The sequence below is a fragment of the Tachyglossus aculeatus genome, chromosome 4 (assembly GCF_015852505.1).
Source record: "Tachyglossus aculeatus isolate mTacAcu1 chromosome 4, mTacAcu1.pri, whole genome shotgun sequence".
Taxonomy (NCBI): domain Eukaryota; kingdom Metazoa; phylum Chordata; class Mammalia; order Monotremata; family Tachyglossidae; genus Tachyglossus; species Tachyglossus aculeatus.
Genome location: NC_052069.1, coordinates 111,433,674 through 111,446,877, shown reverse-complemented (window position 1 = coordinate 111,446,877; position 13,204 = coordinate 111,433,674). Strand labels below are relative to the sequence as shown.

Sequence of the window (13,204 nt, the reverse complement as noted above, 5' to 3'; positions counted from 1 at the left end):
GCTCCGGCCCCAGGTCTGGTCAGGTCGGGCCTGGTTAGGCCAGGCCTGGTCTGGCCAGGTCCACTTTCATCTGGTCTGGCCAGGTCTGGTCAGGTCGGGCCTGCTTAGGCCAGGCCTGGTGTGGCCAGGTCCACTTTGGTCTGGCCTGGCCTGGTCTGGCCAGACTTGGTCTGGTCTGGTCTGCTCTGGCCAGGTCTGGTCTGGTCTGGTCTGGTCTGGTCAGGTCGGGCCTGGTCAGGTTGGGCCTGGTCAGGTCTGGCCTGGTCCGGTTTGGTCTGGCCTGATCTGGTCAGGCCCTGGTCTGGCCTGGTCTGGTCTGGTCTGGCCTGGCCTGACTAGGTCTGGCCTGCTCTGGGCTGGCCTGCTCTGGGCTGGTCTGGTCTGGTCTGGCCTGGCCTGCCCTAGCTTGGCCAGGCATGTCAAGCTCCTGGGCAAACTCAAGCAGGACTCGGCTCCAGGCTTCCCTCCCAGCTCCCCCGGCCCAGGCCACAGCCCCTGGGAATGGGAAGGGAGGGATGGGAGGGAGGGAGGGAGAGGCGGGGGGGGGGGGGCAGGGTGGGGAGGGGGCTGTATTCTTTCAATTATCATTGTTTTTTTTTGTTTTTGTTTTTTTTTTTTTTGCTTTGAAACTGACCCGTTCATTCATTCAGTTGTATTAAGCACTTACTGTGTGCAGAGCACTGTACTAAGCGCTTGTGATCAGACCTCACCTCTCTCAGCTTCTCTATTCTGGGACTCTATTCTTTTTTAAAATGGTATTTGTTAAGCACTTACGTATCAAAAACTGTTCTAAGCATTGCGGTAGGTTAAAATTGATTAGGTCGAACACGCTCCCTGTCCCGCACGGGGCTCCTGGTCTAAGTAGGAGGGAGAAGAGATATCTCATCCTCATTTTACAGTTGAGGAAACTGAGGCACAGAGCAGTCAAGTGACTTGCCCAGGGTCACTCAGCAAGCAGTTGGCAGAGCTGGGATTAGAATCTAGGTCCTTCTGGCTCCCAGGTGCCTCCGACTCCCAAGTCCGTCCGACTCCCAAGCCCAGTGCTCTGTCAATCAATCAATCAATCATAGTTATTGAACGCTTACTGTGTGCCGAGCACTGTACTAAGTGCTTGGGAAGTACCAGATGGCAACATATAGAGACAGTCCGCCGTACTGCCTCTCCACGCTGCTTCTTCCCGATTCAGGTCCCAGTGTCGGCCCCTGGCCCTCACGTCCACGCTGGGCTTGCGGCCCTCACCCGGAGTCTCAGTTTTCTCTCCCCTCCAGCCAGGGACAATGACCTCTATCTCACTGGGGCCTTGGCTTCATTGCCCGCTCTGTGACTCAGCTCTAACCAGCTCTGGGTCTCTGTTTATCCCGTTAAATCATTCCTGATGTATTGAGTACTTACCGTGTACAGTCAATCAATCATCTAATCATCAACTAAAGACTGAGCCCCTTCCTTCCTCTCCCCCTCGTCCCCCTCTCCATCCCCCCATCTTACCTCCTTCCCTTCCCCACAGCACCTGTATATATATTTGTACATATTTATTACTCTTATTTATTTTACTTGTACGTATCTATTCTATTTATTTTATTTTGTTAGTATGTTTGGTTTTGTTCTCTGTCTCCCCCTTTTAGACTGTGAGCCCACTGTTGGGTAGGGACTGTCTCTATATGTTGCCAATTTGTACTTCCTAAGCGCTTGGTATAGTGCTCTGCACACAGTAAGCGCTCAATAAATACGATTGATGATGGTGATGACTGTCTCGATATGTTGCCAAATTGTACTTCCCAAGTGCTTAGTACAGTGCTCTGCACACAGTAAGCGCTCAATAAATACGATTGATTGATTAATCTGTATTTAGTGAGCGCTTACTGTGTGCAGAGCACTATATTAAGCACTTGGGAGAGTACAATATAGCCGTTGATATGCACATTCCCTGCTACCATTCCTGTGTCTTTCTCAGAAGCCCAGCTGCCCCACCGTGAAACTGTAAGGTGTTTCCCACAAGCCGAGTCTCTCAGCGGAAACCCTGGCCAGAGAAGATTTGAGGATGGACCTCACTAGCCGTCGGTAGATTGGACACAAAGCAGAGATGGCATCGTGCCATGTGACGGACGAGGGAAAATTCCCAGCAAAGAGGTACCCCTTTCTGTGGCTTCTTTTTTCAACATGGTGTTCAGTAAGAACAGGCACCGTACTAAGCACTGGGGTAGGTCCAAGACTTCAATCAATCAATCAATCAATCGTATTTATTGAGCGCTTACTATGTGCAGAGCACTGTACTAAGCGCTTGGGAAGTACAAATTGGCATCACATAGAGACAGTCCCTACCCAACAGTGGGCTCACAGTCTAAAAGGGGGAGACAGAGAACAGAACCAAACATACCAACAAAATAAAATAAATAGGATAGAAATGTACAAGTAAAATAAATAAATAAATAAATAAATAGAGTAATAAATATGTACAACCATAAATAAATATGTACAACCATACTTCATTCATTCAATCGTATTTATTGCGCGCTTACTGTGTGCAGAGCACTAAGCGCTTGGGAAGTACAGGTTGGCAACATATAGAGACGGTCCCTACCCAACAAGACTTCATTCAATCGTATTTATTGAGCGCTTACTGTGTGCAGAGCACTGTACTAAGCGCTTGGGAAGTACAAGTTGGCAACATATAGAAACGGTCCCTACCCAACAGTGGGCTCACAGTCTAGAAGGGGGAGGCAGAGAACAAAACCAACAAAATAAAATAAATAGAATATGTACAAGCAAAACAGAGTAATAAGTAGGTACAAGATGATCGGAGTGGACACAGTCCCTGTCCCCCAGTGCGGCCCCATTTTATAGATGAGGTAACTGAGGCACAGGGAGGAGGTACGTGACTTGCCCAAGGTCACACAGCAGGTAACTGGAGGAGCCGGGATTAGAACCCAGATCCTCCGACTCCCAGGCCAAATGGTCTTTCCACTTGGGCACACTGCTTCTCGTAGCTTGGATGAAGACCGAGACGCTTAAAACCGTGAAAGTCTGGGAAAATCAACCGGTCACTCAATCGAGCACTTTCTGTACTATTGTATTGTGCAGTTGGGAGAGCCCAATACAGTAGAATTGATAGACACAGTTAGACGATCTCTACCCACAGGGAGCCTACGCTCTATGTGCCTCGGTTACTTCATTCTCTCCCTGGGCAATTATGGGAGCAAGGGAGAGGTATTACCTCAAACTATTCCCGCACAGCACGGTCCTGGCATCAACAGTGATCGTACGGTTAACCAAAAATTAGTAGTAATAGCTTTAATAATGCTTGCAGTGCGTAAGCACTAGGGAAGGCTATAAGGATAATTCCAACATGGTTCCTTAAGGTGGAGAGGATGGTAATGGTGGTGGTATTTATTAAGCTATTACTGTGTGCCAAGCATTGAGAGAACTGGCTGATGGATGTACAAGGAGAGAAGTCTTTATCGTATTGGAGCATCAGCAAAAACAATAAATTAATAGCACAGACAACACCACTAACATTAGAATCTGCAGCATTTTACAGTTAAATTAACTGTAATTAATTTAATTTAAGTAATTTAATTTAATTTAAATTTAATTAATTTAAATTAAATTAACTAAACTGACGTTAGAATCCGCAGCATTTTACAGTTAAATGTTACTCTGTTTATTTTACTTGTACATATCTATTCTATTTATTTTATTTTGTTAATATGTTTTGTTTTGTTCTCTGTCTCCTCCTTCTAGACTGTGAGCCCACTGTTGGGTAGGGACCGTCTCTGTGTGTTGCCAACTTGTACTTCCCAAGCGCTTAGTACAGTGCTCTGCACACAGTAAGTGCTCAATAAATACGATTGATTGGTTAAAGGAAGTAGTATGTATAATGAGAGTCTGCTGAGTCTTTGTACTAGTAATGATGGTATTTGTTAAGCGCTTACTCTGTGCCGAGTGCTGTTCTAAGCGCTGGGGTAAGTAGGAGGTAATCATGTTGTCCCCCGTGGGGCTTGCAGTCTTCATCCCCATTTTACAGATGAGGGAACTGAGGTGTTTCTGTCTGGGCAACCACTGGAGGTTCTTGAGTGGAGGAAACACTGACTGATAGTTTTTGTAATAATAATAATAATGATGGCATTTGTTAAGCGCTTACTGTGTGCAAAGCACTGTTCTAAGCGCTGGGGTAGATAGAAGGTAATCAGGTTGTCCCACTTGGGGCTCACAGTCTTAATCCCCATTTTCCAGATGAGGTCACTGAGGCCCAGAGAAGTGAAGTGACTTCCCCAAAGTCACACAGCTGACAAGTGGCAGAGCCAGGATTTGAACCCAGGCTTGAACTCCCAAGCCCGGGCTCTTTCCACTGAGCCACGCTGCAGAAAAATGATCCGTGCAGCAGAGTCAGTCAGTCAGTCAATTGTATTTGTTGAGTGCTTTCTGTGTGCAGAGCACCGTACTAAGCAGTTGGGAGATTTCAGTGCGACAATATAATAAGACACATTGCGCCCCTGACTCTCTCCCTTGCCGCCGCTGACCACCATGGGTGAGTTTTGGCTTGTAGCAGAATGTCTTCCCTTCGCTAGCCACTGGCCAAGCTAGGAATGGAACGGGTCGGCCTCTGCTTGACTCCCCCTCCCGTAGCCGAGACTGGTAGAGGACTGGAAACTCTCCAGATGCTACCCTGAGAGGGGGTTGTTATTATTATTATTACTGTTATTATTATATGCTCACTATGTTCCGAAGTGTAGGGCATGGCCTAACTGGAGGGGAGAGGGGTGACGTCTTTTCACAAGCCTTTTGTCCTCCTTCAGATGGAGGAGGAGCAGCCCCCCCGGATCCACGTGGCTACCGCTCCACTTGCGGCCCAGCCCGCTCCAGCGGGACAGAGCAATCCTCACGGTTTTAGCAGCCCGACGGAGGAAACGTTCCCGCAACCGCTTTTTTCTCTCTCACCCCTCCACCGGAGATGTAAGCCTGGTCACGTCGGGAGAGAAGCAGTGATGTACCGGGTGGGCCATCCCAGTTCAGTCCTGTAACAACGGCATCAAGGTAATTGGAGAAACTGTGAATGAACAAAATTATAATGCTTGTCCGGTGCTTACTTGGTGCCAAGCACTGAACTAAGCGCTAGAATAAATACAAGACAGCCTGTCCCACGTGGGTCGTCCAGTCTGAGAAGGAGGCAGGAGAACTTAACCCCCATTTTACGGATAGGGTAACCGAATCGGTCCGTCAACCTATTTATTGGGAGCTTGCTGTGTGCAGCGCACTGTGGGGCTTGGGAGAGTACAATATATATAAAAGACACATTCCCTGCCCACAGTGAGCTTACGGCCTAGAAGGGGAGATAGATATTAATAAAAATAAGTAAATTACGGATGTGTACATAAGTGCTGTGGGGTTGAGGGGGAAGGGACTGAGGGGAACAAATCAGGGTGACGCAGAACTGAAGCACAGAGAAGGTAAGTGATTCACCCAAGGTCACACAGCACACAAGCGGAGCTAGGATTAGAACCCAGGTCCTCCGGCTCTCAGGCCCAGGCTCTTCCCACCAGACCACACTGCTTCTCTGGGAACGCTGCATGATGGGTGCCCTCCCGGATACCCATCCTCATGATTAGAGCCATACCTACGTCACATGCATTTCCTCCTAAATCCCTCATTTTTTCCTTTAACAACTCACGACCGACCTCCAAACCGTGTTGTATTGTACTCTCGCAAGTGCTCAGTAAAGTGCCCTGCACATAGGAAACACTCACTAAATCCCATTGATTGGCCGATCGATGATGGATGGAATTGCCTAAACCCTTCTTGAATCTATTGCCATGTTGCGTCTGGCCAGTAATTTCCTGGGGGAATGATTACAACGTCTGGGAGATCTGTCTCTTTTTGTTTGGCCTAAATTAATGATTTTTCAGCTTTAATGAGTATCCCCTTGCCCTGGTGGTGCGGGATCAGATAAAAAAGAATTCTGCGTTCGCTCTTCCCACACCATTGCTGCTCGGAAGGAATGCTGAAAAACTCCAGAACCATGGAACCAAGTCAAGAGACGATAAGTATTTTGACGTTCCCCCAGTAACATGCGGAGGCTCCGTCCTCTGAACGGTCGGGCCTGAGGCTCCAGGGTCTCCTCCGCTTTGGAGCTGAAGCGTTTTGTGGCAGGAAATGGTCCCCCCCCTTCCCATATCCTCTCTACCCTGGCTTATTTTGCTTATTTGTGTGATTAAGGCCGTCCCAGACCTGCAGACTCCCCAAGGGTAAACATTGCCTAACAGTTCTCTCCCTTCCTGTAATATTTGACATTGACCACATGTCCCCCCGGCCATCCCATGTTGCAGACATTCTTTCTTTTGTCATTGAAACAGAGTGTATCTCCTCTTCTCCTCCTCGTCCTCCTCCTCTTCTTCTTCTTCCTCGTCCACATGAACCACCCGGGGCTGAGTGATTTAACAGCCCTAAGACCACACCAGTTGGACAGTGTGAGCTTCCATCCCCTCGTGATGACCAGCACATGGGCGATCCTTTCCACCGCTCTCTTCTTTTTGGGCTCCTGCCGACATCTTTCAGACTTCCGAGAGGTGAGTTGAGCCGCAAGAGAAGATATAAAGTTCTCAGAGTATTTGTGTTTGGGAAGGAGGAACCTAGGTTCACTAGGGGAACTGGGATGGGGGAATGCCTGGGTTTAATTATTATTATTATAATTGTTATCGTGCTTGTTAAGTGCTCACTTGGTGGTAAGCCCTGTTCTAAGCACTGGGGTAGGTTCGAATTCATCAGACTGAACAAAGCCCCTCTCCTACGTGGGGGCTCACGGTCCAAATTGGAGAAGCTGGGCTTGAATCCACATTTTACAGACGAAGTAGCTTGAGGCCCAGAGAAGTTAAACGACTTGCCCGAGGTCACACAGCAGGCAAATGGTGGAGCCGGAATTAGAACCCAGGTCCTCCGTCTCCCAGGCCTGTGCTTTTTCCAGTATGTCACCCTGCTTCTCAACAGAGTTGAGAAGAAGCAGGGAGAAATAGGGTTTCTCTAACAGTCTTTAAGGGGGGACCGGGGGTGGAAAGGAGGGTATGTCTACATGTTTTGTCACCTGTCTGCATGTTTTATTTTGTTGTCCGTCTCCCCCTTCTAGACTGTGAACCCGTTGTTGGGTAGGGACCGTCTCTATACGTTGCCGACTTGTACTTCCCAAGCGCTTAGTACAGTGCTCTGCACACAGTAAGCGCTCAATAAATGCGATTGAATGAATGAATGAATATGTTTTCAGGAAGGGGGATCAGGTTTTATGGAACACATGAGAACCCTAACTCTGAAATCCCCAGGGCTGAAACTAACTCGTTGAAGTAAGACTGTACTGTAATCCTGCCGGTCCCTGCTTTGTATCTGATCTGTCGGATGGAAAATAGATTCATCTGTTGAAATCTCTTGGTGTCTTTGTTGCAGAAGTTTATGATGGCCTTGGACCCAGAAGATGTTCTCATGTATTTTGGTTCCATTTCTATCTGGGAAGGTACTGTTCTCTGAGTTCATTTTAGTTAAATTAATCAAATTAATCACTGATTTTTTTGGTCATCGGAAGCTGGCTGAATCAGCGGACCCCTCGGGCTCCTAACTGACTTTTGAAATGTGTCCCGGGTCAAGCTAAGATACTGGATTTCAGTGGTCATCTGGAAGGGCAGGTGCTGCTTTCTGGATCATGAGTCTTCTGGGCTAATTAATGACCAGGCTTAATTTCCTGCCAGATTCACAGAAAGATGCCCCAAAGCTTTCACGGGAGAATCGGGCCCGCTGATAAGGGAAGCTAAAGATGGAAGTGTCTGGGGGCGCATGAGGAGATAGTGTGATCTCAGTTGTTTCCTCTGCCCCAGAAAATAAGAATAACAATAATAATAATGGCCTTTATTAAGTGCTTAGTGCATGCCAGGCACTGTACTAAACGCTGGGGTGGAAACAAGCACATTCAGGAGGGACACAGTCTCGCCTGCCTCCGGAGACTATTTTGATTCCCAGAGAACTGGCGATGGGTGACGGGGATTTTCTTAATACCCCAGGACTCTTTCTCAGACTGATGTTGGGGAGATCCCATTCAGGGCTCTTGGGGAGTCAGTGGGCAGAGGCAGCAGGAACTAGAGGGTGTCTTCAGGTCCGTGTCTTCGCCCCACGCCCTGCGACCGGTTCATCCCTCGTCTCTGCGGCAGACCCGGGGATCACACTTTACCTAGGCAAAGTTCCAGGAGCTCTCGGAGTGGGAGGAGGTGGGATTGAATGGGGGAGGGTCAAAATGGGCGGAATCTCTCGGAACTAGGGAAGCTGTTAGGTAATAATAATAATGATGATGATGGCATTTGTTAGGTGCTTACTATGTGCAAAGCACTGTCCTAAGTGCTGGGGGGGATACAAGGTGATCAGGTTGTCCCACCTGGGGCTCACAGTCTTCATCCCCGTTTTACAGATGAAGGCCCAGAGAAGTTAAGTGACACCTGCCCAAAGTCACCCAGCTGACAAGCAGCGGAGCCAGGATTTGAACCCATGACCTCTGACTCCCAAGCCTGTGCTTGTTCCACTGAGCCACGAGCATCCCATGTGTGCAGAGCCCAGGGCCGATGTTACGGGAGTTATCAAGGAGGAACAAGACACCCATTCCTGCTCTTCAGGAGCTTACAGTTGAACGGGTGGAATTGCCCCTTCTAGACTGTGAGCCTGCTGTTGGGTAGGGACTGTCTCTATATGTTGCCAACTTGTACTTCTCAAGTGCTTAGTACAGTGCTCTGCACACAGTAAGCGCTCAATAAATACGATTGAATGAATGAAATTCAGGCATCCCCCCACCACCTTACCAAAAACACATCTCCTCCATGAGACCTTCCCCAGCTAGGCATTCATTTCCCCTTCTCCCTTTTCCTTCATGCGGCACCTGTGCAGTTGGATCTATATCAATCAATCAATCATATTTATTGAGTGCTTACTGTGTGCAGAGCACTGTACTAAGCGCTTGGGAAGTACAAGTTGGCAACATATAGAGACAGTCCCTACCCAACAGTGGGCTCACAGTCTAAAAGGGGAAGACAGAGAACAAAACCAAACATATTAACAAAATAAATAGAATAGATATGTACAAGATCTTTATCTATATAGATCTATATAGATCTTTATCTTTCAAGCACTCGATATTCACCCCACCCTCATCCCCACAGCGCTTATGTATATATGGGTACGTCACCCGTGCGCTTGGATTTGCTGCCCTTTATTCACTCCTCCCTCAGCCCCATATCGCTTATTGTCTGCAATGGATTTATTTACATTGTCTGTTTTCCCCTCTACACTGTAAGGTCCTTGCGAATAGGGAACGTGTCCACCAACTCTGTTGTAGTGTCCCAAGGGCTTCGTGCACATAATAAGCACTCAGTAAATACCACCGATTGATTAATTGATCGAATTGGGCATCCCCAAGTCTAGACTGCGAACTCGTTATGGGCAGGGAATGTGGCCGTTATAATGTTGTATCGGACTCTCCCAAGCGCTTCGTAAGGTGCTCTGCGTGTTTTTAGCGCTCAATCAATACGAAGCTTTGCCGGGGCTAGTCCGAATCACCCCCGTGGGTTCCTTCCCTTCAGTGCCGGAGTTCGACTTGGTTCAACTCAGCTGCCTCTGCGAAGATGAGCGTTGGGCAGGGCTGCCCTGCAAGGCCCAGCGCTGCTCCTTCCGGGCCCTGGGAGGGCTCTACGCCCTCCGCTTCCCAGAAGAGCTCGCCCTCCTGGGCCCCTCCTTCGTCAGCGAGCGGGCGGTGAACGGCACCCTGAGCCTGCTGAAGCGCTTCCCGGACAACTGCTTCGCCGGCGGGAGAGTTCTGCTGCCCCGCCGGGCCGACGCCAAGGTCACTCTCTGCTCGGGCCAGCTGGTGAGTGACGCCGGCGCCGGCCCTTCGGCCCATAGCCAACATCTTAGGGGGGAAAGGGAGGTTGTTGGGGTGGACAGGGAGGGAGGGGGTCAGTTCCTGCCCCACTCTTTCTCTTCTTGCCTGAGAGGTGAACGTAGGGCCCGAGAAAGGTTCCGAGGGACGAACGGCACATTGTAAAATACGGCTAATGGTCTGCTCCAAGCGCCGCCCTCCGAGCCCCGAACTGGGCAGACCAAGAGGGAGAGATGGTCCCTAGCCCCTGCCCTACCAGAGCGTGAAGCGGGGAGAGTGCCAAAATCCCCGACACGATAACAGACGGATGAAGGGAAACGTAAAAGCTGCCAAGTTCCAGCCACGAAAGCGAATAGGTTCCCGTGGATAATGATAGTGATAGTATTCGTTAAGCACTATCAATATGCCAGGCACTATTCTAAGCACTAGGGGAGATGGAAGTTAATCAGGTGGGCGCAGTCTCTGTCCCACCTGGGGTCACAGTCTGAGTAGGAGGACGGAGAAGTTAAGAGACTTGGGTGTGGCCACCCAGCAGACACATGGCAGAGGCAGAATTAGAACCCAGGCCTTCCGACTTCTAGGCCCCTGCTCTTTCCACTAGGCCACGCTGCTTCTCTGTGGTAAAGGGTAGACTCTAGTGAAGGGCTCTTATTAGCGAGTCCCCCAAGGACAGCACTTTGAGCTTTATAATGTGCCATTTCTCCCTCTGAACCTTTCTCAGACCCCGTGTTCACCTCTCAGCTCAGTGGAGAAAGAGTGGGGCAGGATAAGTTAGTGACTTGTTTTTTTTTTTATGGTATTTATCAAGCGCTTACTATGTGCCCAGCCATATTCTAAGTGGTGGGGTACGTATGCCGGGGTTGATTCTCAGCACCCGGGCTGGTCACACACCTCCCAGCGGGCCCGGCCGATTTCAAGAAGGAAGAGGGGCGGAGGAGGATGGTCGGGAAGCTGGCAAGGTGGTTCTAACTCCCTTCCGGAGAGGCGGTCTGCACGGACACCTTTCCTTCTCCCCACTGTGAACATCCTTCCCTCCATCCCTTTCAGCGTCCCTGCCCTGATTAGTGGTGGGATTCTGAAGAGAAGTCTTCTCGGAGCGAGGACTTTTTTTTTAATTTAATCATATTTGTTAAGTGCTTACTACGTGGCAGGTATTGCAGATATAAGATAATGGGGTTGGACACAGTCACGCTCCCCTAATGGACTCGCAGTCTTAATCCCCACTTTCCAGGTGAGGTAACGGAGGCACAGAGAAATAAAGTGACTCGTCCAAGGTCACACAGCACACAAGCAGATGGAGCCGGGATTAGAACCCAGGTCCTTCTGGCTCCCAGGCCTGGGCTCTATCCACTAGGCCGTATTGCGTCTCCATGAAGGGGGCCGAGAAGCCCCTCTCTAAGGCCTGGAGACCCGGTCGCTCTAGCGGGAGGTGGATGGGGGCCGGGAGGGATTGTTGGGGGTGTTGGGCTTTTTCTGTCCTTTTCAGCTAGGGGACATCCTGGTAGATGGGGAGCAGCTTCACATCCAGCCGGTGAGGACGCAGCACTGGAGCCCGCGGCCAGACGGCCACCAGGGCCACCCCCACCTCGTCCATCGAATGGGGAGAAGAACCCGGGCCCCGGAAGGTACCGGCGGGCCGGAGATGAAAAGAGGGCCCGTTATCAGAAACGCCGGCAGGCAAAGCCCTCATATTTTCCCGCCTCCCCAGGGACCTTCTGGTCTCCCCCGGAAGCCTCCCCACCAGCAGGCTTGGCTTTGCATCCAGAAGGAGGCCCGGCCATATTGAAACGGGGTCGGGTCTGGGCGGAGAGACGGATTCGAGCCGTCTTAAAGGGTCCCCCCGCTTCCCCCTCCCCGTCGGCCCCCCTGCAGCCTTTCAGGCCCGGCCCCGGATCTGGAAACGGGCCACGGGGAGCGTCGGACACCTGGAACTGATGATCGTCGTCGGGCCCGACGTCTACCGGCTCCACGGGGAGGACACAGAGCGGTACATCCTCACCAACCTCAACATCGTGAGTGTGCTCCGGAGAGGTGTGGGGAGCGGGGCCGGTGGGGAGCGGGAGCCGGAGCCCCGTTTTACAGCTTTACAGTTTACAGGGATTTACAGCGTAAATCGTCCCCGTTTTACAGCTCTAATCCCGGCCCCGCCGCTTGTCAGCTCTGTGACCTTGGGCAAGTCCCTTCACTTCTGTGTGCCTCAGTTTCCTCATCTGTAAAATGGGGATTAAATCCTCCTCCCTCCTACTTAGACTGAGAGCCCCAGGTGGGCAGGGACTATGTCCATCTGGGTAATCTTGTATTTAGTACAGTGCTTGGCACCGAGTAAGTGCATAACGAACCCCTCCGCTGTTACAGTTGGGGAAACTGACACCCAGAGAGGGTGACTGGAAGCCAGATCTCCACTCAGCCTGTGGAGCCTGGACTCTGCTGCTTTGCCGTGATTCATTCACTCATTCAATCATATTTATTGGGTGCTTACTGTGTGCAGAGCACTGTACGAAGTACCTGGGAGAGGACAGTATAGCAACAGACAGACACATTTCTGCCCCCAGCGAGCTCACAGTCTAGAGGGGCAGACAGACGTTAATATAAACAAATAAATAGATAAATGAGCAAATTTCGGATATATGTATATATGATTAATTCCAACTGGTGCTCCCAGTAAGCGCTCACTAAATATGACTGATTGGTTGACTAGCTGATAGGTCCAGGGGAGGTCATGGACGGCAAGCCTCTCGCCGCCCTAGTCAGCCCAGCTCCTTCGTCCTTCTCCCATCCCTAGGGCGCAGAACTGCTGAGGGACGTTTCTCTGGGAGCCCAGTTGCGAGTTCACCTGATCAAGATGATCGTGCTTACAGAGCCCGAGGTAAGGGGCAGATCGTGGTACGCGGAGCCCCTCTGGCCCCAAGCCTTTTCCCCGCGGGGAGCAGGCGGGGTTCAGAAGGCGAACAACCCCCCCCCACTCCCCTCCACGTCCCGCAAGGAGGACCCAAGGCAGGCCTGCCTCCCGCTACTGTACAGGCCAATCTGAATATCAGCACAAACATCTCCTCGTCGCTGCTGAGCGTATGCGAGTGGAGCCGGAAGGTCAACCCCCCGGATGACACGGACCCCCAGCATGCCGATCTCGTCCTGTACATCACCAGGTGGGCCTCGAGAGGGCTGGACGGGCAAGTCAGCCGGGCCAGCGGGCATCCCGGGGAGGCAGGAACAGTCAGTCAGTTAGCTTGCCATTTCCCTGCTGGCGTTCTGAGGCCGGGCCAGCTGTTCCTAATAAGAATAACGGCAGTATCTGTTAAGCGCTTCCTTCGG

At 50.7% G+C, this 13,204-nt stretch overlaps 1 protein-coding gene and 1 non-coding gene across 2 annotated transcripts in view; one reads left to right on the top strand and one right to left on the bottom strand.

Annotated features, from left to right (window-relative positions):
- The first annotated feature begins 1,955 nt into the window (after positions 1 to 1,955).
- Positions 1,956 to 13,204, top strand: part of ADAMTS13 (ADAM metallopeptidase with thrombospondin type 1 motif 13) — a 36,975-nt gene continuing 25,726 nt past the window's right edge. Inside the window, exons 1-9 of the mRNA XM_038744648.1 lie at positions 1,956 to 2,127; positions 4,794 to 5,031; positions 5,901 to 6,560; positions 7,426 to 7,492; positions 9,597 to 9,880; positions 11,379 to 11,517; positions 11,765 to 11,904; positions 12,675 to 12,758; positions 12,914 to 13,038. Of these exons, the coding sequence (XP_038600576.1) occupies positions 6,312 to 6,560; positions 7,426 to 7,492; positions 9,597 to 9,880; positions 11,379 to 11,517; positions 11,765 to 11,904; positions 12,675 to 12,758; positions 12,914 to 13,038 (1,088 nt within the window). The 5' untranslated portion in view covers positions 1,956 to 2,127; positions 4,794 to 5,031; positions 5,901 to 6,311. The remainder of the gene's footprint in view (positions 2,128 to 4,793; positions 5,032 to 5,900; positions 6,561 to 7,425; positions 7,493 to 9,596; positions 9,881 to 11,378; positions 11,518 to 11,764; positions 11,905 to 12,674; positions 12,759 to 12,913; positions 13,039 to 13,204) is intronic.
- Positions 4,536 to 4,673, bottom strand: LOC119927780. Its single transcript, XR_005450751.1, has one exon. It is a non-coding gene; the product is annotated as a small nucleolar RNA SNORA7 (small nucleolar RNA).